At 42.4% G+C, this 28000-nt stretch overlaps 2 protein-coding genes across 3 annotated transcripts in view; one reads left to right on the forward strand and one right to left on the reverse strand.

Annotated features, from left to right (window-relative positions):
- The window catches only part of MLH1 (mutL homolog 1), a 52321-nt gene extending 34699 nt beyond the window's left edge, over positions 1-17622 (reverse strand). Inside the window, exons 1-10 of one of the 2 annotated variants that reach the window (XM_046003825.1) lie at positions 17489-17622; positions 15571-15661; positions 13211-13309; positions 9537-9610; positions 7618-7690; positions 6378-6469; positions 4937-4979; positions 4710-4798; positions 2626-2738; positions 109-202 (exon numbers count right to left, since the gene is read on the reverse strand). In XM_046003825.1, coding sequence (XP_045859781.1) covers positions 109-202; positions 2626-2738; positions 4710-4798; positions 4937-4979; positions 6378-6469; positions 7618-7690; positions 9537-9610; positions 13211-13309; positions 15571-15661; positions 17489-17604 — 884 coding nt within the window. In that variant the 5' untranslated portion in view covers positions 17605-17622. Of the gene's footprint in view, positions 1-108; positions 203-2625; positions 2739-4709; positions 4799-4936; positions 4980-6377; positions 6470-7617; positions 7691-9536; positions 9611-13210; positions 13310-15570; positions 15662-16836; positions 16856-17488 lie in introns of those variants that run through there. The other variant, XM_046003826.1, reaches the window with a different exon arrangement.
- A 358-nt stretch (positions 17623-17980) lies between these two features.
- Positions 17981-25788, forward strand: EPM2AIP1 (EPM2A interacting protein 1). Its single transcript, XM_046002621.1, has 2 exons — positions 17981-20670; positions 23976-25788. The coding sequence occupies exon 1, from the start codon at positions 18083-18085 to the stop codon at positions 19907-19909; it is 1827 nt and encodes a 608-aa protein (XP_045858577.1). The 5' UTR covers positions 17981-18082; the 3' UTR covers positions 19910-20670; positions 23976-25788.
- Positions 25789-28000: the final 2212 nt, after the last annotated feature.

A 28000-nucleotide genomic window follows, 5' to 3' on the forward strand; every position in this document is an offset into this window, starting at 1 on the left:
CTCTGCTGGAGCTATGAGCAAGTCCATCTCTTTCAAAGAGGACAGCTGGACAGAATTCGTTCCTTGTGAGTCTCTGAGTCTCGGCTAAAGAGCCCTGTGCAGCCTTACCTGAGGTACAGGAATGGGTGTGTGTTTTTGGGCAAATATGCAGCATACACTGTTTCAATGGCTTTTCTTAAAGAAGTTGACTCTACCAGACGATCTAGAAAATAAAAGAAAAGTAACCAGCTCAAAACTGTCCTGAAGGGAGAGGTAACAGGCGCACATTCATACCATGCCTGAAATCACTCAGCAGAAACACTTCTGCAGCAACATCCATAGCAGACCCTAGGAAAGAGAGGTCTCTTTTAACGTGTCGCTATCCATGAGCATCTGGCTCTGGGCTTCGGGCTCTCTCCTCTCAGCCCACTCACAGGAACACGGGAGCACACTAAGTTCTGCCTCCCCGCTTCCCTTCCCTCAGTCAGCCCGGGAGGACTACCTTTGCCCTTGCAGGGCACAGTGGGCAGAGCGCCGTCAGCTTAGACTTTTCCTGCAGCACATACACCCTGGCTGCCTATCGCATATGCCATGGGCTGGGGGACAATATGCTGGTGACTACACGCACTCCAGTTCCAGTTCCAGTAAGCACTCCAGAGAGGCGTGTGCTGAATGGTGGGACGATGGAGCAACTAACTCTGCCAGGGGTGGGGGTTGGGTCCAACAGTGGGGTAATCCCAGCTGAGCAATGACAGTAAGAAAGAGTTTTCCAGAGGCTCCTGGGCGGCTCAGTTGGGCATCTGCCTTCGGCTCAGGTCATGATCCTAGGGTCCTGGGATCGAGTCCCGCATTGGGCTCCCTGCTTGGTGGGAAGACTGCCTCTCCCTCTCCCTCTGTCTGCTGCTCCCCATACTTGTATACACTCTCTCTCTGTCAAATAAATAAATAAAATCTTCAAAAAAAAAAAAAAAAAGGAAAGAGTTTTCCAGGCACTTCATATTTAAGGTAATTTAGGAATGGGACAAGGCTGAAGGGGGTGGGAAAACACTCAAAGCCGGGGGAGGTAAGATAAAAATCAGAGGAAAATCTATTTTCAGAAAATTGAGCCCTCCCTTCTCCCTGGACAGATGACCTGCCGGTGGTCTGTTCTCCTAGGTTGGTTGGTATAGCCAAGGGTATACGCCCCATGGTTTTGGCTCCTCTGCGGGCCCCCCACAACCAGGGTGCTGTGCTTGGTGACACATGCCCAGAGCACAAAGGCCTGGAGCAGGTGTGGGCACCTGACAAGAGGACAGCCAGAGCACCTCTACAGTGATTTCTGGGCTGGAGACATGCCAAAGGAGTGTTCCTTTTCCCACCACCTGAGCGAGAGCGCACGCCATGGAGAGAGCCAGATGACACACTCCGGAGTCTGGCCTCCATGCTGCTGGGAACTTGGTGCGGCGAGCAGACTCAAGAATGCTGATGCTGAGCCCGTGGGGTAAGAGCTCGCCAGCACACACACACGGGCTCCGCATGCGGCACTTACGCTGATTTCTGCTCACTTATTCTATCGCCGACACTTGTGTCACAAAGCGGTATTCTTCAAGGTTAGAAAAACATCTCTGAGCCCTGATTAAAGCCAGCTTTATTAGAGATCAGGCTTAAGTCCCTCTTAATGAGGTAGTTAAAAAACCCTACTAATATAATATACATCAGTGTAATAGGATGTGTCTATAAAATCCTAACTCCCTTTTCCCTGTTTCTGTATGACCTGGAAATAGCTGTAAAACAAGGATAATCTGGGACACTTCTGGCTGGCTGTCATTATACATGCAACAGGGGAATCTACCATTTTCAATAGCAAGCCAAAAAACTATAAAATGATTACGAATTGCTTTGAACAACAAAGGTAATGGATTTATATGATGAAAATGTAAGTACTGGACAAATGGCAAGATGCATGATGCATTTCTGGCTGGAAAATTAAAACGAAATCAGACCCATTGTGGCTCCCTATCACACTCTTTCTAAACCATACTATAAGCAATTAAGTAAAAAAAAAAAAAACAGAAGGCAAAATAGTATTTACTCAACAAGCAGCAATCATGTAAACAATATGCCTGCAGAGAGATAAAGACCAGAGAGGAATCTGACAAAAATCCAAATTCCTTTAGTTAATTTCCTCCCTGATTTCTAGTATTGCTCATTATATCATAAATAACTCTTTCTTTAAAAAGAAGAATCCCCAGGGGCTTAACATTCCATTTCTTTACTAATGACATTGCCTATACCCAAGGGACCACCTCCCTGTGTCCCGCTGGGCAATTCAAACAGCTGACTCTTGATCTAATATGAGAAGAAACATCTGCCTGGGGCCTGCTTGGAAGGCTCTGAGGCCAGCAGGGAAGGAAGCTGTTCAGGCTCACAAGGGTCTGTGATGCCCTCTCCCAGAGGCAACAGCCACACTCTGCCAGTGGCCCCCAGCAATGAGCACATTCCAGAGAGCTGAGTAGACTTAGCCTAGAAATTATAGGCTTCCTAATCAAGCCACAGTTCAGCCTGAGGATGCCCTGTGTGGAATCAAGCCTGCGGATTCGGGATTTTTCCACGGTCCCATAAACTTCCCTGTGGACAAACTTCCCCACATGGTTCTTTCTCACTTACGGTTGATGAAGAGTAAGAAGATGCATTTCTTCACTGAGTAATTTGCATTGGATATGTAGCCATTCATTTTGAAGGCCAGGGTTTTATCCTCACACCCAACTTCTATCAGTTCTCTGGTTGAAAAAGAGAAATTTTGAGGGTCTTGAAAATAATGGAAAATTCAAACAGTATAAAGATTCAGAGTTGGAAAACTCAGAGCTCCTTCATAAACTAATCCTGCCAAATAAGGACTCCTGAGATTTGGTTTGATGAGGTGCTCTGGGCCCACCCATCCATCCATCTGGCTGTTCCTCCACCTACCCATCTACTCACCCTATCACTGTTTTCAGGCACTTCTGTTGTAAGCCAAGCACTGCTCGGTCTGCTGGGACATAATGACAAATCCAAGCTCTGAGACCTTATTTCACTGAAACTTTTGTGTACCTTAGTAACTCAACCCCAAAGATGAAATTCCAAAAGGACTCATTTCTACTGAATCCCTTACTGGCTAAACAGTGCCAAAACGGGGCTCCAGTGTGCTGTCCTCAGGGCTGTACTTATGGGGAGGTGAGGTTAATGGGTGAAAGGTAGTTCTCACATAAGCCACACTCGTCTCTGCCTGAGGATCTTCCTAAGCGTGGGTCCCCATGCCCGGAAAGCTCCTACTGACAGCTAGTTAATTCCTCCTTATCCCTCCTAGGTCTGGGCTTACTCCTTCGAAGAGCTTTCTCTGACTATCCCTCCCCCTGACTCTGAGAGATTCTCCTGTTGTGCTTTTTATTTTTCCTTTGAGACATCTAGCACAACCACTAATGAGTGGCATAATTATTTCATGTGTCTTTCCAACGGAATAGGTGTCCTCTGAGGGCAAGAGTACTTCTGCTTTACGTCCTACTGTATTTGTCAGCACAGTACTCGGCAAACAGTAAGCATTCATTAAGCATCTGCTGAACATGCGGTGGAAGACTGTTAAGCTGTTAATGTGTACAGAGTCTCTGAGCAGAAAATATAGCTTGCAGTGTTTCTCACATAAACCAGCAAACCCTTTCTTCCCAAAAATGTCTCAAGAGGCTGGTTTTCTGGAAACACCCTTTGGGAACAGCTGTTCTGTGTGATTTCTAATCTCTTATAGTCCCTAGGAAATTCATAATGACTAATTCTGAGTCCTTAAATAATAAAGAAGCTCTTACAAGTTTCCTTGAACAATAGTGTTCTCTCTCTGCTCTGGGAACACAGTTTAAAAAACGTAATTCATTAACAATTAGTAAAGAGAGTAATTAAAAGCAAATTGACTGTTACCTAGTTAGGAACTTGGTTTTGCTCAAAGAAATGAGTAATTTGTCCTTTGAAGTAGAAAACTGGGCTCTGGGACTACCGCTACTTCTAGGATTTTTGCAAAAAAGGAAGCCCGGGGCTGTCTTCTCCATCTGCATATGCCCTGCATCCAGGCCATGCCTGGCAGGTAGAGGGGCCTTAGTATTCTTCCTCTCAGATTATGGCATGGGCACTTTGGGCTTTGCAGAGTCCTGAGACTTAGCTAGGACTCTGTGATGGAAGTGGTGGGTTTTGCCTCGTAAGGAATGCCGTGAGCAATCTATACCGCAGGTTTCCTCTGAGGCTTTTCCTGACAATGAAGATCTGGTAACTTAGAAATCTGCTTATCACCAGACGGGTAAGTCTTTAAGGATAGGGAGTATTTTATTTGTCTTTACATCCTTAACTTCTGGCACAAAGCCTAGAATGTGAAAGGCAATTAATAAATGTCGAGCCATAATGTGTGAAATCTCAATTGATGATATGGGAAGTATTAGGAAAAGACAAAGCACTGGAAGATGAAAGAATTCTACTACCTTGTGACTATTTTGAAGACAGAGGCTAGAGAGAACACACTGATTTACAGCCAGAGGATCTGGGAGATAACATGCACCCAAGAAGTGTGGGTTCCCTGAAATGACTCCATGAACAAATCTGGAGCATGGAAATAAAGCCTGCTTATTTCGTTAAAGCAAACTCTTAAGGCAGGTGTTACTTTGACAGATTAATGTGATAAATGATAAACCAAGACATGGAATGCAGATTTTTCAAAATATGAATTATCAACATACCGGCTAACAGCATTTCCAAAGATGGAGCGAATATTGTCCACCGTTGTGGCATTGGGCAGTGTCCTAACGTCAGCCACAGTCTCACCTTGCTGATAAACGAGCAGGAAATGCAACTTATTGTCTCATAGTTGTGAATGAAACATCCTAATCTTATCTCCTCAGGTGAACTATTAAAAAAAAAATCCCTTTTTCTAATACAAACCATCCCTTATAAACCAACCACTTACTTTTTTAACTGAGAAACTAATGCCTGAATTGTGTATTGAATACCTGTCAAAGAAAAGACAACAAAACAGTAAGCAGAGTGGCCAAAAACACAATATAACACAGAACTCCCTATTGGTTAAATAAATTGTTGGGGTGACGTGATTTAAACAAAGACAGACAGTCAGGAGTATCTCCATATATCATATTTTACCCACAGGAAAATAAGCCAACACAGACTTAATGGAGATAGCAATGCTAATTGTGGCAGAATCAAACAAAAAGTGTTTTTGCTTTTTTAGTTCTGACTAGACTCAATGATATTTCAATACAATCTCTTCCTTGCCTACTGTTTTACTTTCACAAACCCACTAGGTGCAGCTTGCATCTTGAGAACCTACACTTTACAACTCCTGAACTCTTCTATTCTCTCTCAAGAGCCCCTCAAGACACCCCCTCCTTACCTACTTTTTTTTTGGCCTCAGGCCCTGTTTCGCATCTCCCAGTCTTTTCTCAGTTGACTATTATTTATTTATTATTCCTCCCTCATGGGCCCCATGAACTGAAGGACTGGGTCTAGCAAAATGCATTCATTCAGCTAACAATTATGAATTCACTTGACTACACCTAGAACTAAAAGAGCCAACTAGAATTCCTTTATTTCAAGAGATAATTAATATTCTGATGCTGCTTTATACAACTCCAAGGAAAAGCAAAGAAACTTAATGTAGAAGTCTGTTCTACTTTATAAGGAGCAAATGTTTTATTCATTTTGGAGTTTTCAGAAATACTGAAAAATAGTTAATAGATCTCTGCTACCACTCCAGGATGTGCATGCTTAGAGAGCTCATGCTGGATCCACTGAACAGGGGACATAATATTATTTTCACTGGCCCTGAACCCTTTCTCCTTTTAACAGGCCCTAGTCTTCCTTTGGAAAACTACCTCTTCCCCATTCCACCTGATTTACTAGAGACTGCCAATCAGGGAATCTCCCCATAGAAAAGAGGCACATGACAGGGGGACCCAAGCCATGCCAATCAGATGCACTCTCCCAGGAAACAGACTCTTGAGTAGAGTCAGGAAAGAATGACAACAACTGTAGCAGGGCTACTATCTAATCCCCAAAGCCAGCCTGGTTTTCATCCTCTCCACGGAGCAGGTGCTGACATTTCTTGCCACTCTTAGCCTTCCAATAAATTTCTTTTGGGCTCAGGTTAGTTGGCAGTCCATCTGTTTTGCTTTCCACCACAGAATACTTGCCGATGAAGAGACCAACTGCTCTCGCAGGGAGATGAGAGGAAGCTCAGAATTGGCAACTAAAGCTTGACCAGAAACAATCCATATGCTAGAATACAATGTGCTGTTTTCCACCTAGTTCACCAACTGTTCTCAGTTTAAGCACCGGCTTACATTCCTCCAGTGAGAGAGGGCAAAGAACCACTCTCAGATTTTGGACTGTACCTGCCAACAACTTCCAAAATTTTCCCATACTCTTCACTTGCATTTTTTAAAGCTTTCCTCCTCGTGGATATGTTGTAAAAAAGGTCCTCCACCTGAAATGAAATTGATTTTCTCTTGTAAATTCACAGAAATACATGGAAATAAAGACCCAAGCTGTCTACCTAAAGCTGGCTAGCAGAGAATCCAACAATACTTACCAACAGTACAGTTCAAAGCACTGATTGGGGGAGGGGACAAGAGATAAGTTAGCCTTAACAAAGGAAATAAAGGATATTTTTCCTGCTTCCCATATTCATTCACTGATTTCTCAAATAGGTACTGAGGGCTATCTCTAGGTCAGGCTCTTTGCTCTGTGCTGGGAATACAAAGACCAATAAAGCACAGTCTTACCCAGGATAGTACGTGATTCAGCGGGGGCAAACATGTAAATTTACCAATAATTATAATATCACACGGCATCCAAGAATATTTTCCAAACTAAGAGTTCTCATAAAAATGTCTGAGATCATTTGGGCTTCTTGGAAATCACACCCTGGTCACCCTGTGTACTGGATCTGTCTTAACATGCACTTAACATTCACTTCTGCCTCCTGCCAGTCTTATCCTGTCTTATCAAGGCAAGGGTTTACAGCCTTCAGGGAAATGTGTTCTAGCTGGGGCTGGAGGTATGAGGGGTACAATGCATATCATGACAGTGGGATGCTTTGTAGGATCACACAATGGGAGGAGACCAAACACGGCACCACAGAAATAAGGCAGCATACTAGATTTTTTCTGATTAATGATACAACCATATTATCAAACACTCTCTAAGGGGGCAGATATTCTTTATTCCATTCAAGAGATAGGAAAAGTGAGATAAAGGGAAACTAAACAACTTGCCTCTGGACACATAACCACTGAATGACTAGGCTGAGACTCTAACTCACATCTTTTGGAGCCAAGTTTAAAGGTCATTTCAATGCCAACCACCTTGCACTGATTTCTGCCATCCCAGTGAAAGAATCTCCCAGTCTCTGAAAAAGATGGAGGGAGTGGCCACAGGCTGCCGTGCCATTAAAGCCAATAATCAGTCCTCTTGTTTAGAGAGAAATGTCTTTATTTCTATTAACTAGCAAAGATTCATTTTATTATTACTTTGAAAACTCAGAGACAATTTTTTTGAGACAATTTTACTCTTTATGTCAGAATTTCTACAAAGCTCTTTTTCAACAATTCATACTCCTTGTGCCATACTTACTGTGATCTGGGTCCCCTGATTGCCTGCACATGGTTTAGGAGGAGCTTTCAGCTTTCCATCTGAGTAATTTGCTCTTAAGAGAAAATATAAGAGACTAGTAATATCCAAGAGGCACAGAATATCTATCCAAAGGGCATAAAAAGAAATTATATCAAACAATAAGGTACAGCCATGCTCTCTACTGTTTTAATTACCATTTTCCTCTTTTTCTACTATTCTATTATCATTCCAATTGGATATCAAAAAAAAAATCCCTATTCTTCTAGCAAATGTTGCTTTTTAGTTCCTGAGTTTTGAGCTACAAAGCAATAGTTTTGCCATTGCCTACCATGACAACAACATTTTTTTTTATAATTATGTAATCAGTTATGGAGGGGTTACCAAATGATAGGTCCGCAGAGGCCTTGGTAACAAAGAAATGCCCTGGAGCGCTCTCAATCTAGGGGACACACTTTTTCCTAAAGTGCAGGAGGCTGGCTAAGTGATCTAGAGAAGCAAACATTCAGCTGGGGGCCGGGGAGGGGAGTGAAAGCATCACAGAAAAGATGACAAGGCTCTAGGGAGGAAAAGTTTCAGGGAGAAAACACAGAAGACCACTGAGGCAAAGAAAAATAGAAAAGCACAGAAGCTTTGGAACACCTGGCAGCTGGGAATTTGTGGAGAGAAGAGGCTGGAAAGGTGGATGGAGAGCACAATGCATGTGGGGGCGGTCTGTTTAGGGATGGCTCTGGATTTCATATCACCATGGAAGGGAGCCACTGGAGGTACCGAACAGGAGCATAATATAACCTCGGCAGTGAAGGAACAGAATTTGTGTCCCAGGCCATTTAGGGAGACATTAATTCACACGTATCTCCCCGTTTTGCGAGAAGGAATGCTGACCCAACCAGCACACCCATATCCTAGGGCAAGTAAAATTCACACAGCATCAAACTCCCCAGCAACAGTGCTGTATATTCTGGAATGCTCCCTGTTCCATTATATTACAGGTATGTCTGCTGAGGACTGGTAAACAGGCAGCCCGCCACCATTGGAGCTGTTTTCCATATTAATTTATGGACAGTCCACGTGATTTAAAAAAATTCTTTTTTAAGGTACTCCTAAATAAGGTACTCCTACCTGTCTTCCACTAATAAATGCCAGAGCTTATAAAAACAGAGGTGTAGGGGCACCTGGGTGGCTAAGTAGTTAAGCATCTGCCTTCAGCTCAGGTCATGATCCCAAGGTCCTGGATCGAGCCCCGCACTGGGCTCCCTGCTCAGCGGGAAGCCTGCTTCTCCCAATCCCACTCCCCCTGTTTGTGTTCCCTCTCTCGCTGTCTGTCAAATAAATACATAAAATCTTAAAAAACAAAACAAAAAAACAAACAAAAACAACAGAGGTATAACTCTGATTCCTCAAATGCTATTTTTATTCTGTTCCAAGGCTGTCTGTCAGACTCTGAATACTTTGGCAGCACAAGAGAAAGACAGCACAGCACTGCCCCCTGCCCACCCCCAATGGAAGGGCAAGCCAGCTCAGGTAAGCATGTGGGGCAGGGAGCAGGGGGCTCACGTGCCAGCTAAGGAACCGTGAGCCTCCAGCACCCCAGCCACAGCCCTGTCATCAGACAAAGTAACATCCTACTAAAGGGCACAGGGCCAGAATAATACCCGCATCTACCACCTACTTAGAATACATCTGTGTAATAGAGCTCGCAAGCACTTACATGTCACATCTTAGCTGTTAAGAATCCATGAGTAAGATTATTACCTAATAATCATCTCTGTGGATTAGCAACTAGTCCGCAGAGAGGGAAGAAAATTTAACCAAGATGTTGGTCAAAAAAGATGACATTGGTGTTTAGATAGGGTCACTTTGAGATCTAAGCATAAGGCATGCTTTAGGATGAATACGAGTAAAAGCAGACTGTGCCTTACCTGTACGCGCACTTTGCATCAGCTGTTTTGGTTGTAATAGTAACATGAGCCACGTGGCTGATGCTGGCCAAAGCCTAAGGAAGAAAACAAAATGGAATGAAAGACAAACATTGCAGTCACCCACTGTCACCTCATTAAAGAGAAAGGTGATCTAAATTTCCCCTTCCATTTTGTATTAGCAAATGGCAACAATGGGCATTTCACTCACTCACTTTCATGACATGTCAAAAAAAAGGATATCAAATTGAATTTGTAAAAAAAAAAAAAAAAAAAAAAATTGAATTTGTAGCATATTATCAGAACAAGGGGAAAATACATATGAAAAAAAGTCCAAAAGGAAACACAACAGAGTATTTTTTAAAATTTATTTTAAATCCAGTATAGTTGGGGTGTCTGGGTGGCTCAGTCAGTTAAGTGTCCCACTCTTGATAATTGGCTCAGATCATGATCTCAAGGGTTGTGAGCCTCACATTGGGCTCCGAGTTCAGCAGGGAGTCTGCTCGAGATTATCTCTCTCCCTCTGTTCCTCCTCTGCTCCCGTGTGTACAATGTGTGCACACTTTCTCAAATAACTAAAGAAAAAAACAAATCCAGTATAGTTAACATACACTGTTACATAAGTTAATTTCAGGTGTATAATACAGTGATTCAGTAACTCTACACATTACTCAGTGCTCATCACAGTAAGTGTACTCCTAATCTTCACCTGGTCCACTCATTGCCCTCCACTGCCTCACCTCTGACAACCAGCAATTTGTTTTCTATAGTTAAGAGTCTGCTGTTTGTCTCTTTTTCCCCTCTTTGCTTTTTTTGTTTCTTAAATTTCACATATAAGTGAAGTCATATAGTATCTGTCTTTCTCTGACTGACTTACTTTACTTAGCATAATACCCTCTAGCTCCATCCATGTTGTTGGAAAGAAACACACCAGATTATTAATGTGTTAGCAGCAAGTGCATTAAGGCAGCAGACTTACAGGCATGCTCAGTATTATTCTCAATGATCTGCCTCCCAAAACTTTTGAAAACTTACCTTCAGGAATGGGGGCACTCCAAATACATAATGTTGCACACATACACAAAACTGTTTTCTGTAAGCTCTTATAGGTTTAGAAATGCAAATTTAGAAATATAAATTTTAAATGATCTAATTAAGACCAAAAAAAGTTTTAAAAAATGAACATTTTTCTCCCCTTGTAACTAAGACTGGTTTCCTAGCCCACTGGAACCTGTTTCTCCTTCCACAAGAAGGACATCACAGAATATAAAAATGCAACCAGGCACTGTGATGGGGGTCTGTGTGACAGCATCTCGGAAGATAGTGAACTCTGCCTGTGGCGGTTTCAGTTCATTAATAAGGAACATGGCCTAGGTTCAGAGATTACCAGGTCCTAGCTGGATTTCCCTAGTTTATGTGACTGAGCTAATGTTCATAATTGAAAATGTAAAATGATTTTGAGACCTGTATAAGAAGGACATTAAATATATACAGTACATACTCAATTCCAGAGCCCCAAGATCATGGCCTAAGCCGAAATGAAGAGTCTCAGATACTTAACTGACTGATCCATCCCCATGAATGTTATTTCTATAAATTGACCCTGAGACAGTAATTGAACAAAATACACTGTATATGAACATATGCATATTCACCAAAAAATGACAAAATGCATAAATGTTCAATAGGAAATCATTTAAATAAACATAGAATATTCATATGATAGGGTAAGATAGAACTATTAAAAATTACATAGGAATATATATATATATTTCCAATGAAAAGATATCCACAGCGTATTGTCATAAAATTATAAGATCCTGTTTTAGTCTTAAAATGTTTTAACCACTTTTTATATTGTATATTCCTCCCATGCATCACATAATTTTATTTATTTATTTATTTTTAAAGATTTTATTTATTTATTTGACAGAGATCACAGGTAGGCAGAGAGGCAGGCAGAGAGAGGAAGGGAAGCAGGCTTCCTGCTGAGCAGAGAGCCCAATGCGGGGCTCGATCCCGGGCTCAATCCCAGGACTCTGGGATCATGACCTGAGCCAAAGGCAGAGGCTTTAACCCACTGAGCCACCCAGGCGCCCCAATTTTACTCACAAATATTCCCACATACATTTTAAAAGATAAGGACTCCTCCAAAAAACATGATACTATTTCTTATACAAGAAAATCCACAAATTTTTTTAAAAATTTATTTATTTATTTATTGAGAAAGTGCATGCTCGAGAGAGAGCACAAGCGGTAGAGGGAGAAGCAGCAGAGAGCCCACTGTGGGGCTTGATCCCAGGACCCGGGGATTGTGACCTGAGCTGAAGACAGCTACTTAACCCACTGAGCCACCCAGGCATCCCAACAATTTCCTTTTTTTTTTTTTTAAAGATTTTATTTATTTATTTGACATATTTTACAGAGAAAGAGAGAGAGAGCACAAGCAGGGGGAGCAGCAGGCAGAGGGAGAGAGAGAAGCAGGCTCCCGGCTGAGCAAGGAGCCCGATGCAGGACTCGATCCCAGGACTCTGGGATCATGACCTAAGCCAAAGTAGCCACTTAAACAACAGAGCCACCGAGGTGTCCCCCAACAATTTCTTCTTAATACTACCAAATAACCCATGTGTTCAAATATCTGTCTCAAACAATTTTTTTTACAGTCTGCTCAAATCAGGATCCAAGTAAGAGGTATACATTGGAGCTGGTTCATATGCATTTTAAGCCTCTTTTTTTTTCTTTAGAGAGAGAGCAAGAGAGAGTGTGACAGGGGTGGGGTGGAGGGAGACAGAAGGAGAATGGAGAGGGACTCTTTTTTTTTTTTTAATAAACTTTTTCTTTTTTTTTTTTTAATAAACTTTTTTTTTTTAGAATTTATTTTTATTTATTTGACACAGAGAGAGAGAAAGATCACAAGTAGGCAGAGAGGCAGGCAAAGAGAGAGGGGGAAGCAGGCTCCCTGCCGAGCAGAGAGCCTGATGTGGGGCTCGATCCCAGGACCCTGAGACCATGACCCAAGCCGAAGGCAGAGGCTTAACCACTCCGCCACCCAGGCGCCCCCAGAGAGGGACTCTTAAGCAGACTCCATGCCCAGTGCAGAGCCCAAGATGGGACTCGATCTCACAAACTTGAGATCATGACCTGAACTGCAATCAAGAGTCAGACACTTAACCAACTGAGCCATTCAGGCGCCCCACGCCTCTTATAATCTACAGGTTTTTGTTCCCTCCTCCACTTCTCTTCCTTGCAGTTTATTTGTTGAAGGAAACAAACAAGACTTTTATCATGTCGTTTCCTAATCTCTGTATTATTTACCATGCTCCCTCACCTCCTATATTTCCCCACCACTTGCACTTAGTAAGTATTAGATTCATATTTGATAATTTGACAAAAATACTTTGGGGGTGGTGTTTCATTCTCCATCAGAAGATACCTACCTAACATCTGGGCAGGAGGGAGGGGGAGTGTATCTGTAAATAAAATAGTTTTCAGTGTATTAAGTATTTATGAACAATCCTTGGTTTTGGAAAATGAAATTTAATTTTGTTTGATTTGCACATATTTAACAAGTAAAAAGAATCAGATCTTATTTACCTCTGTTGAGAAACAAAAGTTGACAAATGGCAGAAATGTCATATAGAAGGGTATTTTACACATTTCTTTGATCTTTAGCTTACCTCACCCCGAAAGCCATAGGTAGAAATACTAGCTAAATCCTCAAAGGACTGCAGTTTACTTGTAGTGAACCTCTCACACACAATGTCCAGATCTTCCTTCTAGAAGACACCAAAAAATAAGTAAATAATTATGCTACTCATTTTTTCCAATTTTTCAATTTCCCTTTTCTTGACTGAATCCAAGAAGAAACCCCTTTCAGGAGAAGAGTTTTGAAATCAGCGATAACCTCCTCACGTGGCACCAGAAATGCCACACTGTTCCAGTGTCCCTTCTCTCTCACGAGTCACATTTCTCTGAATTTGCTGGTTCCACCTCATCACCGTCAGTGGAGCAACCCAGGACTCCAGCCTTGGACCTCTTTACTGTCTACACTCACTCTCTTTTTTATTTTTTTAAATAAAGATTTTATTTATTTATTTGTTTGACAGACAGAGATGACAAGTAGGCAGAGAGGCAGGCAGAGAGAGAGAGAGGGAGAAGCAGGCTCCCTGCTGAGCAGAGAGCCTGATGTGGGACTCGATCTCAGGACCCTGAGATCATGACCCAAGCCGAAGGCAGCGGCTTTAGCCCACTGAGCCACCCAGGTGCCCTACACTCACTCTCTTGATGAGTTAGTTCTCCCAGCCACATGAATTTATAAAAATCATTATTACTAGAAAACTTCTTTATTAAAAATCGATAGAGGCATTTAATTATAGTGAAGTATACATAAAAAATTTTACTTTAACTGCTTTAAATGTACAGTTCTATGGCCATAAATACATTTGCACAGTGTGCAACTATCACCACTATCCATCTCCAGAACTCTTTCATCCTTCCAAACTGAAACTCGGTCCCCATTAAATGATAATTCTCCATCCACCCCTTCCCCAAACCCCTTGCAACCACCATTCTACCTTCTATGAATGGGACTACTCTAGCAACCTCCGAGACGAGGAATCGTACAATATTTGTCTTTTTGTGAATGGTGTATTTTACTTAACATAATGCCTTCAAGGTTCATGCATATTGCAGCCTGTGTCTGAATTTCAATCCTCTTTAGGCTGAATAATATTCCATTATGTGTATATGGCACATTTTTAAATCTACTCATCTACAGAACCCTGGGTTGCTTCCAGCTTTTGACTATTGTAAATATGCTGCTATGAACATGGGGGGACAAATGTCTTCAAGACCTTGCTTTCAATTCTTTGGAGTGTATACTCACAAGTTCTGCTGAACTGCATGGTAATTCGGTTTAATTTTTTCAAGAATCACCATACAATTTTCCACATTGGCTACAAAATTTACATTCCCACCAGCAAATGCACAAGGTTCTAATTTTTCTGTATCCTTTACAACCCTTGTTATTTTATTTTACTGTTTTTGTAATAGCCATCCTAACAGGTGTCAAATGGTAGGTCGTTGCTTTTATTCATATTTCCTTAATGACCTGTGACATTCAGCACCTTTTCATGGGAGTCTCATGGTTTTTACTACCATCAAAATGCAATACACTAACTTTTTATCTCCAGCCCAAACCTCTATGCTGCCCTCCAGACTCACAGGCTAACTCAACTAAGAGCCGTCTCAAGGTTACCATGCCCCCAAATGATTTTCTGATATGCCCCCAAATGTGTTTCTTCCATAGGCTTTCCTATCACTAAGCGGCAACTCTTTCATTTGCACGGGCCAAAACCTTGAAATCATTCTGGACTCCTCCTTCTCTTACACCACGCATCAGCAAGTTCTGAGAGCTCTGTCTTTGTAATCAATGCAGAATCTCACTGTTTCTTGCTTCTCTACTGCAACTAAACTAGTCCAAGTCCCTTTCCTGGATTGCTCCAAGAGCCCTCTCACTGCCTCTGTCCTGTCCTGCTATAGTCTGTTTTCCATATTCTAGACAAAAGGGTTCCTATAAAGCTCACCAAACCATGTCACCTCTTTGCTCAAAACCCTTTAATAGTATCCTACCCTATTCAGAGTAAAAGCCAAAGATTTTAGAATGGCTCATAAGGTTCTACGTAACTCATCTTCTGTTATTCTTCTATTCCCTCACTCTGTTAGAGACACATTGGCTCCCTGCTGGTCCTTAAAGAAGTCAAGCAGGCTTCCATTTCATGGTCTTTGCATGTTCTGTCTGCCCAGAACTTTCATCTTTTAAGCACCTTTAAGCAACTCTCTCCTTGATCTTATTTTCCTGAACAAGTGTCCAGCTTAGAATAGTACTCAACATATATTTATCACTGGTATTGAATATTTCAGTTAAAAATCCCATCCACAAATGCTCAGTTTCCCAAACAGGGAAAGGCTCTGTCACTCCCTGTAGGTATACACCACAAAGCACACAAACAGCCTGCTCCTCTGAGGTTTTACTTACCCTGATCCCAGTGCCATTGTCTTGGATCTGAATTAACTTGAGGCCTCCCTCTTTAACAACCACTTGGATACTGGTGGATTTTGCATCTAAACTGGCAAATTAAAAAGGAAAAAATTTTATTACTCTGCAACTATTCTAATGTACATATTTTAATATGAGCCAAGGTATAAGAACAAATTCCAGAGAAATACAAGACTGTCTGATTAGTGTGTTTTTCCTCTGTTCTACAGGCTCTGTGACTACACTGTAACAAGTTCACATGCTGTGTGAGAGAGGGGAAAGAGAGAGAGGCAGGAGGGCGCTCTCATCATTTCCAATAAGACATTCAACACTTTATTTCTGTTCCTCTGGGAAAGAAAGTGAAGTTAAAAGTAGGATCCTTTTACTACATGCCTATTTCTTACTCTCTTCTCAACTAATTTTGCCATTTATTCAATTTTATTCAGTCTCAGGTTCCCAAGTGACCCTAGTAAGGTGCCGTTTCAAAAAAATTATAAATGTGTTTTTCTATTTACTCTCTTTTAAGAAAATACATTTTGCTGGGGAAAACAAAGAAAGAAAGAAAAAAGGCAACGCAGAAAGTTCTTTGAGAAGTCAAGAAATCTTTTGTCCTTTCAAAGAGTAGCCAACCATCACAGAGAGCAGGGGCTAAAGAAAACAAATTCTGCCTGTGGCTGCATGAAAAAGAAAAGTAATCGGCCCCTCACACAGAAAATTCTTTCTTCACAAATAAGACAGTAAGTTACTTAATACTAAAGACCCTTCTCAGAAGCTCTTGAAGTTGTATTAGCCATCCTGATTTACATATTAAAAAGAGCATAACTGGACTCCACACAAAATCCCTGCTCTTAGAACTTATTATAAACCACTTAGCTAACATGTTCAGTTTGGTTTGCGCAGTAGTCTGGCCCATTACCGTAACAGGCCCAAGTTGTTCTGTTGGTGAATTCTAATATTGTGGGAACAAAAGCCAGCCTTTACAATAGGCCAAAGGAGAAACCGTTCCCAGGTTCCCCGCTCCTGCTTTTGTCCTAGTTCTGTTCCTGTCCCTCAGTGGTCCTTTCTGCACGCTCCTTTAGTCCCATTACCTGGAGTGGTTGTTTATTATGTTTTCACAATCAACCTCCTTACCAACCCACCACTCCTCGCTGGGTCATTTTGTTCTTTTCGCGAATTTATTTTATGAACAACAATTGATTGAAACTCGAAGGTAATGCTTAGGTACATCACGAGCATGTCTTTCTGAAGTTTACGGTTTACACCCACCTTTCTCTCCAGGTTTTTAAGTCTTCCTTCCACACTGTGTGACACTTCTAAACTTCAGCATCCACGGGATACCCTCATGAAATCAGGTATCCTCAATGTGACTGACACCCCCGCCCACCAAAAAAAGGCAAAGGGGAGGAAAACCCTACGTTGGCAATTGGGCAATCTTAAGTTAAACCCAAAGTCCATGGGCCTGTCTAAAATCTCGACAATCTGGAATAAAAATCCAAGTGTACTCTTGAATGTGCATGGGTTATTTATGGAATATGCAAAATACGTTAACACGCATAACACGGTACCCTCTGAAGTATGAATGGAGACGGTCCCCGCGAAAAAGTTTATGCACTTAAGATTGTGTACGTTCCGTACATATAATTTTAAAACCAGTTCCCTTAACTAATGGCGCCGCTCAACAATACAATGTAGCCCTCCACTTGGACCACCCCCAGCAACCCTACTAAAGTCTCGCGAGAGCGCTCAAAAACTGGCAGTGCCGGGGCCTGGAAGAGAAAGGACCCCGAGGCCTTCCGCGCCGTGGGCATGCGCTGTACACGCCTCCGCCAGGGGCAGGGAGGCGTGTCCGCACGCCATCCTGAAGAGGGACCTGTTAAATCGTGGCAGATAAGGAAGCCCGGCTCCACTCCCTCCCTACCAGTTCTCAATCATCTCCTTGATGGCATTAGCCGGCCGCTGGATAACTTCCCCTGCCGCGATGCGGTTCACCACTGTCTCGTCCAACCGCCGAATAACCCCCGCTACGAGCGACATTTTGGCGCCACAGGAGCCTAAGTCACGTCGAGATGCTCACCGGAAGTGCCTTCAGCCAATCACCTCAGGGCTTCGTTCCCACGTCTTTCCACCCTCTCTCTTTACGCGGTCTTGTCCCACCTCCTCGCGGCAGCGGCTTCGGAACCAGGGAGCTATTGATTGGGCAGCTGGATGCCAGTCAAGTTTCTTAAGTCCGCGGGTTCCTGGGTCTCTTGGGCCCTCCCTAGCGCACGGCTTCAGGCCACTGGTTAGTAAGGTATGCGCCTGCGCACTGCCCGCGCTTCCCATTGGCTCTTCCCTGGGCTAGGGAATACGAAATCTCCAGCCAATAGGAACGTAGGTGGCGTAGCCGGAGGTTGGTGTCCCCCTGCTGGGGTGATTTGGCGCAGAGCGGAGGAGGTGCTTGCTCCTGCTCCTGCTCCTCCCCTCTCCTTGCGGCCTCCCGGAGGTCGGCCCTGTTCTTGTGGCCTGAAGTAGGATGTGGATGACGCCCAAGAGGAGCAAAATGGAAGTCGACGAATCGCGGGTTTTCCGGGCCGAGTGGACCCAGCGTTACTTGGTGGTGGAGCCTCCGGAGGGCGAAGGGGTCCTGTGCCTGGTCTGTCGCCGCCTCGTCGTAGCCACCCGCGAACGCGACGTCAGGCGCCACTACGAGGCCGAGCACGACTACTACGAGCGGTATGTGGCGGAGGGCGAGCGCGCGGCCCTGGTGGAGCGTCTGCGGCAGGGCGACTTGCCCGTGGTCGCCCCGCTCACTCCCGAGGAGAGAGCTACTCGTGCAGGCCTCGGGCTCGCCCGCCTCTTGGCCTTGAAGGGTCGCGGCTGGGGTGAGGGGGACTTTGTGTACCAGTGCATGGAGGTGATGCTGAGGGATGTCCTGCCCGAACACGTAAGCGTTCTGGATGGCATTGATTTATCGCCAGAGGTCACGCGGCAGAGGGTCCTGAACATTAACAAGAATCTACGCAGTCAGCTCTTTGACAGAGCCAAGGACTTTAAAGCCTATTCCCTTGCCTTGGACGACCAGGCCTTTGTGGCCTACGAGAACTATCTCCTGGTCTTTGTCCGCGGCGTGGGCCAGGACTTGGAGGTGCAGGAAGAGCTTCTGACCATTATCAACCTGACTCGTCACTTCAGTGTTGGTGCCCTTATGGCGGCAATCCTTGAGGCCCTGCAAACAGCAGGGCTTAGCTTGCAGCGAATGGTTGGCCTAACCACGACCCACACTCTGAGGATGATTGGTGAGAACTCAGGGCTAGTGTCCTACATGAGGGAAAAGGCTGTAAGCCCCAACTGCTGGAATGTTATCCATTATTCAGGATTTCTGCACTTGGAACTCTTGAGCTCCTACGATGTAGATGTTAATCAGATCATAAATACTATATCAGAATGGATAGTTTTAATTAAGACCAGAGGCGTTAGGCGCCCGGAATTTCAGGCCTTACTAACTGAATCCGAATCAGAGCATGGCGAAAGGGTTAATGGACGATGTCTGAACAATTGGCTTAGAAGAGGGAAAACTTTAAAATTAATATTTTCCCTGAGAAAAGAGATAGAAGCGTTCTTAGTTTCAATAGGAGCGACAACCGTCCATTTCACAGACAAGCAATGGCTGTGTGACTTTGGCTTCTTGGTGGATATTATGGACCACCTTCGAGAACTCAGTGAACTATTGAGAGTCAGTAAAGTCTTTGCTGCTGCTGCTTTTGACCATATCTGTACCTTTGAAGTGAAGCTGAATTTACTGCAGAGACATATTGAGGAAAAAAATCTAACACACTTTGCTGCCTTCAGAGAAGTTGTTGATGAGCTTAAACAGCATCTTAAAGAAGATCAAAAAATATTTGATCCTGATAGGTATCAAGTGGTGATCTGTCGCCTACAGAAAGAATTTGAGAGACATTTCAAGGACCTCAGGTTCATTAAAAAGGACTTAGAACTTTTCGCAAATCCTTTTAACTTTAAACCTGAGTATGCGCCTATTTCAGTTAGAGTGGAGCTAACAAAACTTCAGGCGAATACTAACCTTTGGAACGAATACAGAGTCAAAGACTTGGGGCAGTTCTATGCCGGATTGTCTGCTGAATCTTACCCAATTATCAAAGGGGTTGCCTGTAAGGTGGCATCCTTGTTTGATAGTAACGAGATCTGCGAAAAAGCTTTTTCATATTTGACTCGAAACCAACACACTTTGAGCCAGCCATTGACAGATGAGCATCTCCACGCCCTGTTTAGGATTGCCACAACTGAAATAGAGCCGCACTGGGATGACCTTGTGAGAGGAAGAAATGAATCCAATCCATAAGCCTTGGTAGTACAACATCGAGACGCTCAAAAGAGAATCTCTTCTAAAAGCAAACATTTGTCCGATTTTTCAAGTTAACTGATTTGGATTGTGTCAAAGCACCAAATTTATTCATCCAAATTGATCACGATTCAGATTCTTCTGACAGATGTTTTTATCACCTCAAGAGGCAGCATGGGACTGAGACATGGAAACACCTTTTTTAAAATTTAATTTAATGACAGAGTCATTGTCTTTTGCTTTTATGATATAATTGTTTTTAAAGAAGTTCAGTACTGATAATGTGAGTTGAATTAGAAGTCTGTTTTTCAGATGTTTTAAAGAAATTTTAGGTTTTATTTTAACAAAGTGTTTAAATTCTGATACATATGGTCTGAAGTTATCAACTCCTTAAATGTATGTTTGAGCCAGTTTGCAGAAACTCTCATAGGAAGTTCAGAAGTTTCTGAGAAGGAAGAACGTACAGTGGAGGTATTTTGTCTATCAAAATGTCGAAGACTATTTTTTTTAAACTTTTCTGAGTCTGAAATCAATACTGACAGATCTCCTTTCACCCCCCCCAACCTGCCCTAGCGATATTATTACTAGTAGAAAAAAATAATCATACAAAATTTTAGTCAAAGGAGTAAGAATTATTTTTAAATTGCTGGTTTAGGAGGCTTCCTGCATTTTGGAGATCAGACTATCCAGCTATTGGGGGTCTCCCCTGAATTTTTCACAGTTGGGTGCTGTTTTATCAGATTGCCTATTAAAGGACTGCGGTAAGTATAGAATCTTAATGGTTTCCCATTAGTAATTCTTTATTCTACTACAGACAGAAGTTTAGCCCTGTCAAAAAAAAGGATGACAGAATAAGATTATTGCCCTCCAGGATCAGGAGGTGTGAGATATTTTAGGTTATGCACGGGTGTTCCTGCTTTATAAAGAAATCCTGTTTAAAGGAATCCCTTTATTTTAAAGTGATAGGATGTCAGATTGTGTTAGCTGCTGGAAGTGGCTTTATTATAGAATTTAGAACTGTCCCACACATTCTATATGTCAGATAGCGCACAAGTAGAAATACTTAATTCTCAAGAAGCAGCTTTATTAACAGATTGTAGCAATTCCGTATTTTCTAGTGAGACATCAGCTTTGTGCAAAAACAGTACTTTTCAAACTTAGGTTAACCGTGAAAAGGAAGTCGTACAGTAAAGGCAAATATATAAAATGATTTAAAAGCAGGACCCAACTTAGAGGTCCTCTCAAGTACAGTTTGCAAACTTGTGCTAAAGTCCTGTCTTAACATTGTAACACGTTATTCTTGGTCACTACTCCAGCAAATTCATGGAACCAGGATATAACCAACAATTTAGAAGGAACTGATGACCGAGCAATCAAAAGAGATGCCTTGAGAGCTCAGGAACCATAGTGATGTCAGTATTTCTCGACCAGAAGCAGTAACCTCTCTTTCCAGACGTTGTTAGAAAACAGGGGACATTTTTGGTCATTAGACTTACCTGGGGGCATTCTGCTGGCATTTAAGCATGAAGAACATCTCCCCCTCCCCTGCCCCCGCCCCCCCGCAGTGCATAGGACAGCCGGGCACAATGGAATATTAGCCTTCCTAAAGTGCCAGTAGATCCCCTGTTGTAGATTATTTTATTCTGAGGGACAGGGCAAATTACCGGTAGAAGCAGAATGAGAAAGGCCAAGTCAGGCAGACTGACTTGGAGTAGTTCCATAGGGTAGACTCATTCCAGTGTTGCAGGTTTGGCTGGTAAGGTGAGGTAAAGGCCTTGATAGATTCTGGTAGCTCAGTAGCATTTTAAGTCAGTAGCTTATATTAAACCAGACTAAAGGACTCTATTCTGTTAAACGGAATTAGAGCAGAAAAGCAAGTATTAATAAGCTAGTAATCGAGAATGGTCAAGTTGAGATTTTCAGTGAACAGGGAGTAATCTTAAATATCTGGAAATACAACAATGAACCCCCACCACCACCACCACCAAAAAGTCTACCGGTAATTTGCCAGCAGTTGGAGTCTTCTCTTTCATGGCAAGTGCTTTTTTGAAAGAATGTTTGGAGGACCTGCTTCTGCTTTCCTACCCTAGTTCCTAAAAATACTGAAGTCTTGTACATTTTGTGAAGTTCCACTATATATTTTGCTTAAGGTAATAAAACTAGTTTGCCTCATGTAGTCACTGAGTTGGGAGGAGATAAAAGCTAAGGATTTAAAACTGACCCTGAATAATAGAGAATTTGCTATAAACTAGTCTTGTTTGTAAAAAAGAAAAATGTGTGTATATTACTGTTTTCTGTATTAAGTAATTCTGTAACTGCATGGCAGTCTTTAAATTTTTTTTTTATTATTTACAAAATAGTTGTTACTAGTCCTGTCGTATCAGTGAATATAGTTAAAGTAAGTACTATTTTTTAAAAACCCTGTGTCCCTATATCTCCCTTTCCTAGTAGTTTTCTTAAAAGATTTGTCTGTATTCCCAGTCTCTCCGTGCCGCCACAACTGCTCTGCCCAGCTAGATCCTTGTCAGCATTCTTAGCCTCTTTGACACCTCTGACTGCTCTTCCTTGAAGTGCTTACACATGTTGGCTTCAGGGGTAGATTCTCTCTGCAGGTATGCTTTCTCAGTCTGCTTCGTAGGTGCACCCCTTTCCCTTACCTGTTTGTGTTCTTGTGATTTCAGAATTTTGTTGTAGAGCTATTTTCTACATCGTCTTAGCTGCTCTCATCCCTGTCCATGGCTTCATTTCCCATCTGTATGCAAATGACCCCCACATTCTGTCTCCTTTCTAGGCCTTTCCTAATACGTGTATTTACCTAACTGCTAGCTTAAGTCACTCTTCTGTCTCGTGGACACCATAGCATGTCATTGATCTTGCCCCCAAACCTGCCCTTCTTCTGTTTGTTGCCTCTTTCAGTAGATGGCACCGCCGCTACCAGTTGCTGTGCCCAAGCCAAAAACTCAGCTGTCCATGACCTCCATCGTAATCCACTTGTGAAAACCTTTGTGTTAGGTCTACCGTCTCACGTTTTTCTCACTTTTCCAGTGCTACCATCCTAATGCAGGCCATCAGCCAACCTAAATTGTAGCAACAGCATCCTTGTTAGTCTCTTTTTCTCTGGTTTTGAACATTTTTTTTATGCTGCAGCCAGATGTTTCCAAAAGACTTACCTGGTCATCTCTCTCCACTGCTTTCACCGTGACATAGGATAAGATACAATTTCTGTTTATCTTTGAGGTCTCAGTTTAAATACCACTTCCTCTAGGAAGTCTTCACTGATGCCCTCTAGACTAGCTGCCCCCACTGTGCACTCTCTAAATACCCTTTTCCTTTCCCAGCCATACACTTGGCGCATTTTGTTGCTACTTCTTACCGATCACTGCTAGACTGTAAGCTTTACCAGGGCAGGGACTGTGCCTTGCTAGTTACTCTGTCTGTAGTGCTTAGTACAATGCCTGGCATTCCAATAAATGTTTGGATGAATAAATATGTGTGTAGTGTTTTATGATCTTTGAAGCCCATTCATAGTCTCATTTGACCTTCACCGAGGTCTTCCTGCCTTAGCCTGCTTGTTGGGTAATTGTTATTCACATATTACGAATTAAGAAATGAAACTAAGTTCTTTGTGACTAGGGAATTGTATTCCCAGAATTTAGCTCAGTGCTTGGCATGTGGCTCAAATATTTATTATGTGAATGTCGTTGCGGAAACGAACTTAGATTGCAATTTGCCCTAGTAAATGTAAGTAGTAAAGCCAGGATTCAAACCCAGGTGTACTTACATAAATCTATGGAATAGTAAGTCTTTACCTCCTTTACTTGGAAGTCTTATCATTTCTTTGTGTTTTTTTTCCTTTTTTTTCCTAATCCAAAGGTAGACTTCCAAAAGAACCTAGATGAAAAACAGTGGTCAACTATTTAGTGGACTAAAACAATACTTTGATAATTAAAAAGTTACACTCAGTATCAGAAAAAGATAATGCCATTTAAAATACTCATTTTCCTTTTGTAAAGTATTAATCCTAGAAGAAAATGGCATACTATTTACTTGCTACTTTCCTTTACAGATGATTTCTGGCTCTTCTGGGATTTAAAAGTAAGTAAATTTAATAAAATATTAGAGGAGTGGCTCTGTCTTCCTGATTCCTAGATACCCAGTTCTCTTACTTTTCTTGCTTAAAGAAGTTCTTATCACTTTTCTAAGGAAGATGACCCAAAAATGACATGTAGTCAAGGTGTACTTCTTAGATATGCTGTATTTCTTTGCTGGCTTGTTCACGAGCCTCTGAACTTAATTTCTGGGTAACCAGCTTTTGGGGTTCGTGGAAGAACGATACCCATAGTCTTTTTCCAATTTGAGGGATTAACCAACAGTGTTACACTAAATTGGACGTTTAGTCTGAGGCACATTAACTTATCCAGAAATCTTAACAGTAGGTGTGATAGTCATCCAGTGATCCTTGCTGTAAAACTGGGTTTTAATGGGTTTCTTTAATGCTCTAGATTAAAGAATTTCTCATTTTTATCTTTTCATAATTGAGAAGTGGTTTCATCCTGTCCAATAAGTACTCGAATTTGTGAATTCTACCCTTTTCATTTCTGCTTCCGAATTGATGAATTCTGAGATCATCTCTTTCTTACACATTTTGTCAAACACAGCCACAGCAACCATAAGACATTTTGTTTTACTTTTCCCCACCCCCGCTTTAGTAATGGATAGATTTTGTGCCTTCCAGGCTTTCTTTCCCAAGAGATAGTTTCACCACTCCATAACATGAGTTGCCCCCATAAGTTATTTCTTCCATCCTCCAACAGCAATTTCCTGAATGCCTGCCAACTAAGCCAGTGTGTAGTATGTTGAGTTTTTTAAAATGGAGCCAATTTCTGTATCAGGATAGGTGAGGTTGTCATACAGTAACAACAGCAAAATCCCAATGCCTCGGGAACTCTTCTCTTGCAACTTGGCTAGGGACTTTGCTCGAGGTCAGGGATCAACAAACTACAGTCCACAGGCAAAATCCATCCTGCTGCCTGTTTCTGTAAATAAAGTTTTATTGGAAGATAGCCTTGCCCACTTAATTGATGTCTGTGGCTGCTTTTGCTCTATAATGGCAGATTGGAATAGCTGTGAGAAAGAGTGTGTACGACGCACAGAGTCTAAAATAATTTGCTGTGTGACCCCACAAAAAATGCTCACTGATCCCTGCTCAAAGTTGTTCTCATTTTGGGACTCAAGTTAATGAGATACCATGTACTGTGTGGGTGCTCATTTTGCGAAATGAAAAAAAAAAAAATGCAGCAAATCACTTACAGGCCTGTAAAGCACTTTCACTGCCCGAAACAAATCCCGTGGCCACACCAAAGTTCCAGGAAGACTGTAATCCTTCCATGTGCCTCAGAAGAAAACCAGGAGTACTTGGAAGACGACACTAGACCAACACATGGTTCTATCTCTCCATTTATCTGATTTCTTTCAAAATATATTTTATTGACGTAACATAGTCAAGTGTGTAAATATTAAATGTATGCCTCAGTGGATTTTTATATGCACCCTGGAACCCATCACCCAGATCAAGATAGCATTTCTAGCACCCAGCAGATACCTTCATGTCCCTCCTGCACACAGATACACTCTTCAGATCCTTACACTAGAGCTTACTTTTGTCTTTAAAGCTTCATGTAAATGTGATGATTCTCTGTGCGCTTGTGTCTGTTGTTCAGTACTGTGTGACTCAACCACGTTGCATGTAGAAACATTTTTTATGTCTGCGCAGTATTCCATTGTACAACTGTACTACGATTAATAAATCCATTCTACCGTTGATGGAGATTTTGGTTGTTTCCAATTTGTGGTTATTATGAATAAAGTTGCTATAAACATTTCTGTATCTGTCTGTCAGTGAACATGTGCACCCGTTTCTCTCAATGTACTCTGGCATACACCCAGCTTCCATACTTGACTGTAATTACTCAGCAATCAGACTGATCCCTAGTGTAAAAATACAAATCAGACCATGCCAGTCCTCTGCTCAAAATCCTCCAATGGCTTAGTATTATAATTAGAATAAAATCCGGCGTCGTCTACAAAGCCCTGCATGATCAATCCACCCCCACGTAACCCTTTTTCTTCCTACCCTGTCTTCTATTGTATCCTTCAGTCCCTTTCCCTATCCCTAGTCACTGTACCGGACACTGCTGGTGAGTTGAGCTACCAGCATAAATGATTTGACCTTGTCCTTAAAGTGGTTGTTATCTACGTAGATAATTTTAACAAATCATAACACTGGTTTGTGTTAAATTGATTACTGTAGGGAATAAGAGGCAAATTTGCCCTATGATTAGTGTAAAAAGAATTTACAATCATAAGAGTGTAAAGTAAATTTCAACCCCTGGAAGGGATTTGGAGAATAAGATTAAGATGTAAAGGCTCCCTGAAAAATTAAAATAATGTGTAAAGTCTTGCATTTTAGTTCTGTTGATTATGAATTAGAGTTCACCAACCTGACTCCTTATAACTTACTATTTGCTGTTACATGTCCACTTCCTTGAGGGATAGGAGGCAGCTGGTTGGGGGGGGGGTTGCATGAGAAGGTCCTGGAATAAATAAAGAAGTGCTGATATGGGGTGGCTGGGTGACTTAGTGGGTTAAAGCCTCTGCCTTCGGCTCAGGTCATGATCCCAGGGTCCTGGGATCGAGTTCCGCAGCAGGTTCTCCGCTCAGTGGGGAGCCTGCTTCCTCCTCTCTGCCTGCCTCTCTGCCTACTTTTGATCTCTTGTCTGTCAAATAAATAAATAAAAATATTTTTTAAAATGTGCTAATATTCAGCACGTTCCAAGATAGCACCCTCGTGACAAAGGGCCTCCTTAAACATTGTGCCATTATTGATATATTACTGATTATTGTAAAATAACGGAAAGATTTGACTTGAGCTCTTCCCACATTTTTTACTTTATTGATATGTAATTAAAGTACAATAAACTGCACAGTTTAAAGACACATGCATGAAAGTCACCACAATCAAGATAATGAGCATTTCATCATCCCATAGAGGTTGCCATTTGGTTTTGACTAGTGGGAGGAGAAATTTACTGTAATTTAAGTGGGGATGGGGAGAAAGGACTTTAAAGAATATGAGGTTCTCTCAGAGCCACTATTGTTGACTTCTCTCTCTGAACTTTTTCAAAGTTTATTGATTTATTGCAGAGAGAGAAAGTGGAGCACAAGCAGGGGGAGCAGAGAGGGAGAAGCAGGGTCCCTGCTGAGCAGGAAGCCTGACCAGGGCTCTATCCCAGGCCTCTGGGATCCTGACCTGAGCTGAAGGCAGACTCTTAACTGCCTGAGCCATCCAGGCGCCCCTGTCTGAGCTGTCTTAACAACTTTACCAGCCAGCCTTTGTACATCTCCCTGGCTGTCTATCACCACCCACTCCAGCGTCACTGACCCCTGACCCAGTCTCCTAATATGTCAATTCCACATTCTTGGGCAGGACTTGTGACAGTGCAGGCTGGTGATGTCTTCCCTGAGGCCAGGTGTGTGCACCCATAGTGAAGTGAGTGGTGGCTCTGAAGGGAAGGGGTCCCTAATAAATTTGGTGGGGCTTTCTGGTTATAAGAAACCAGCTTGTACTAGCTTACTGGGAAACAAATAAGAGAATGATCAGAGAAATACATGAGTATCTCATGGAAACCAAGTAGGGGAATCAGATTTGGGGTCATTTGACAATCACTAAATGAAAGCCTACTACTGCCAGGCATCATCTGGGCACCAGAGACTCAGATTCCTAAACCAAATAAATTTCCTACCTTCGTGGGTCTTGTCTATGCCCTCCTTGCACACCTGCTTGTTGTCCCTGAACACCAGCTTCCACTGCATGTGTGTGTGTGTGTGTGTGTATAAATTTTTATAATGGGGGAATATGTTTGTTGTGATTGTAGAGCTGTTTTTCTCTAAAGGGGTCTATAATATGCGGCTCTAGGCCCAGTCCTGCACTCGAGGTGGGTTGAAGAGGGAGCCTCTATGGGGGGATTTGGGCTAGGCAAGATGCACCAAAAGTTGCCCATTGTATCTCTCAGTGGTTAGCAGCCACTGATA

Source organism: Meles meles, chromosome 4 (genome assembly GCF_922984935.1).
Source record: "Meles meles chromosome 4, mMelMel3.1 paternal haplotype, whole genome shotgun sequence".
In the NCBI taxonomy this organism is placed as follows: domain Eukaryota; kingdom Metazoa; phylum Chordata; class Mammalia; order Carnivora; family Mustelidae; genus Meles; species Meles meles.

Excerpts from the sequence above, each read along its gene's own strand:
- EPM2AIP1 (XM_046002621.1), top strand. The coding sequence starts at position 18,083 with ATGTGGATGACGCCCAAGAGGAGCAAAATGGAAGTCGACGAATCGCGG.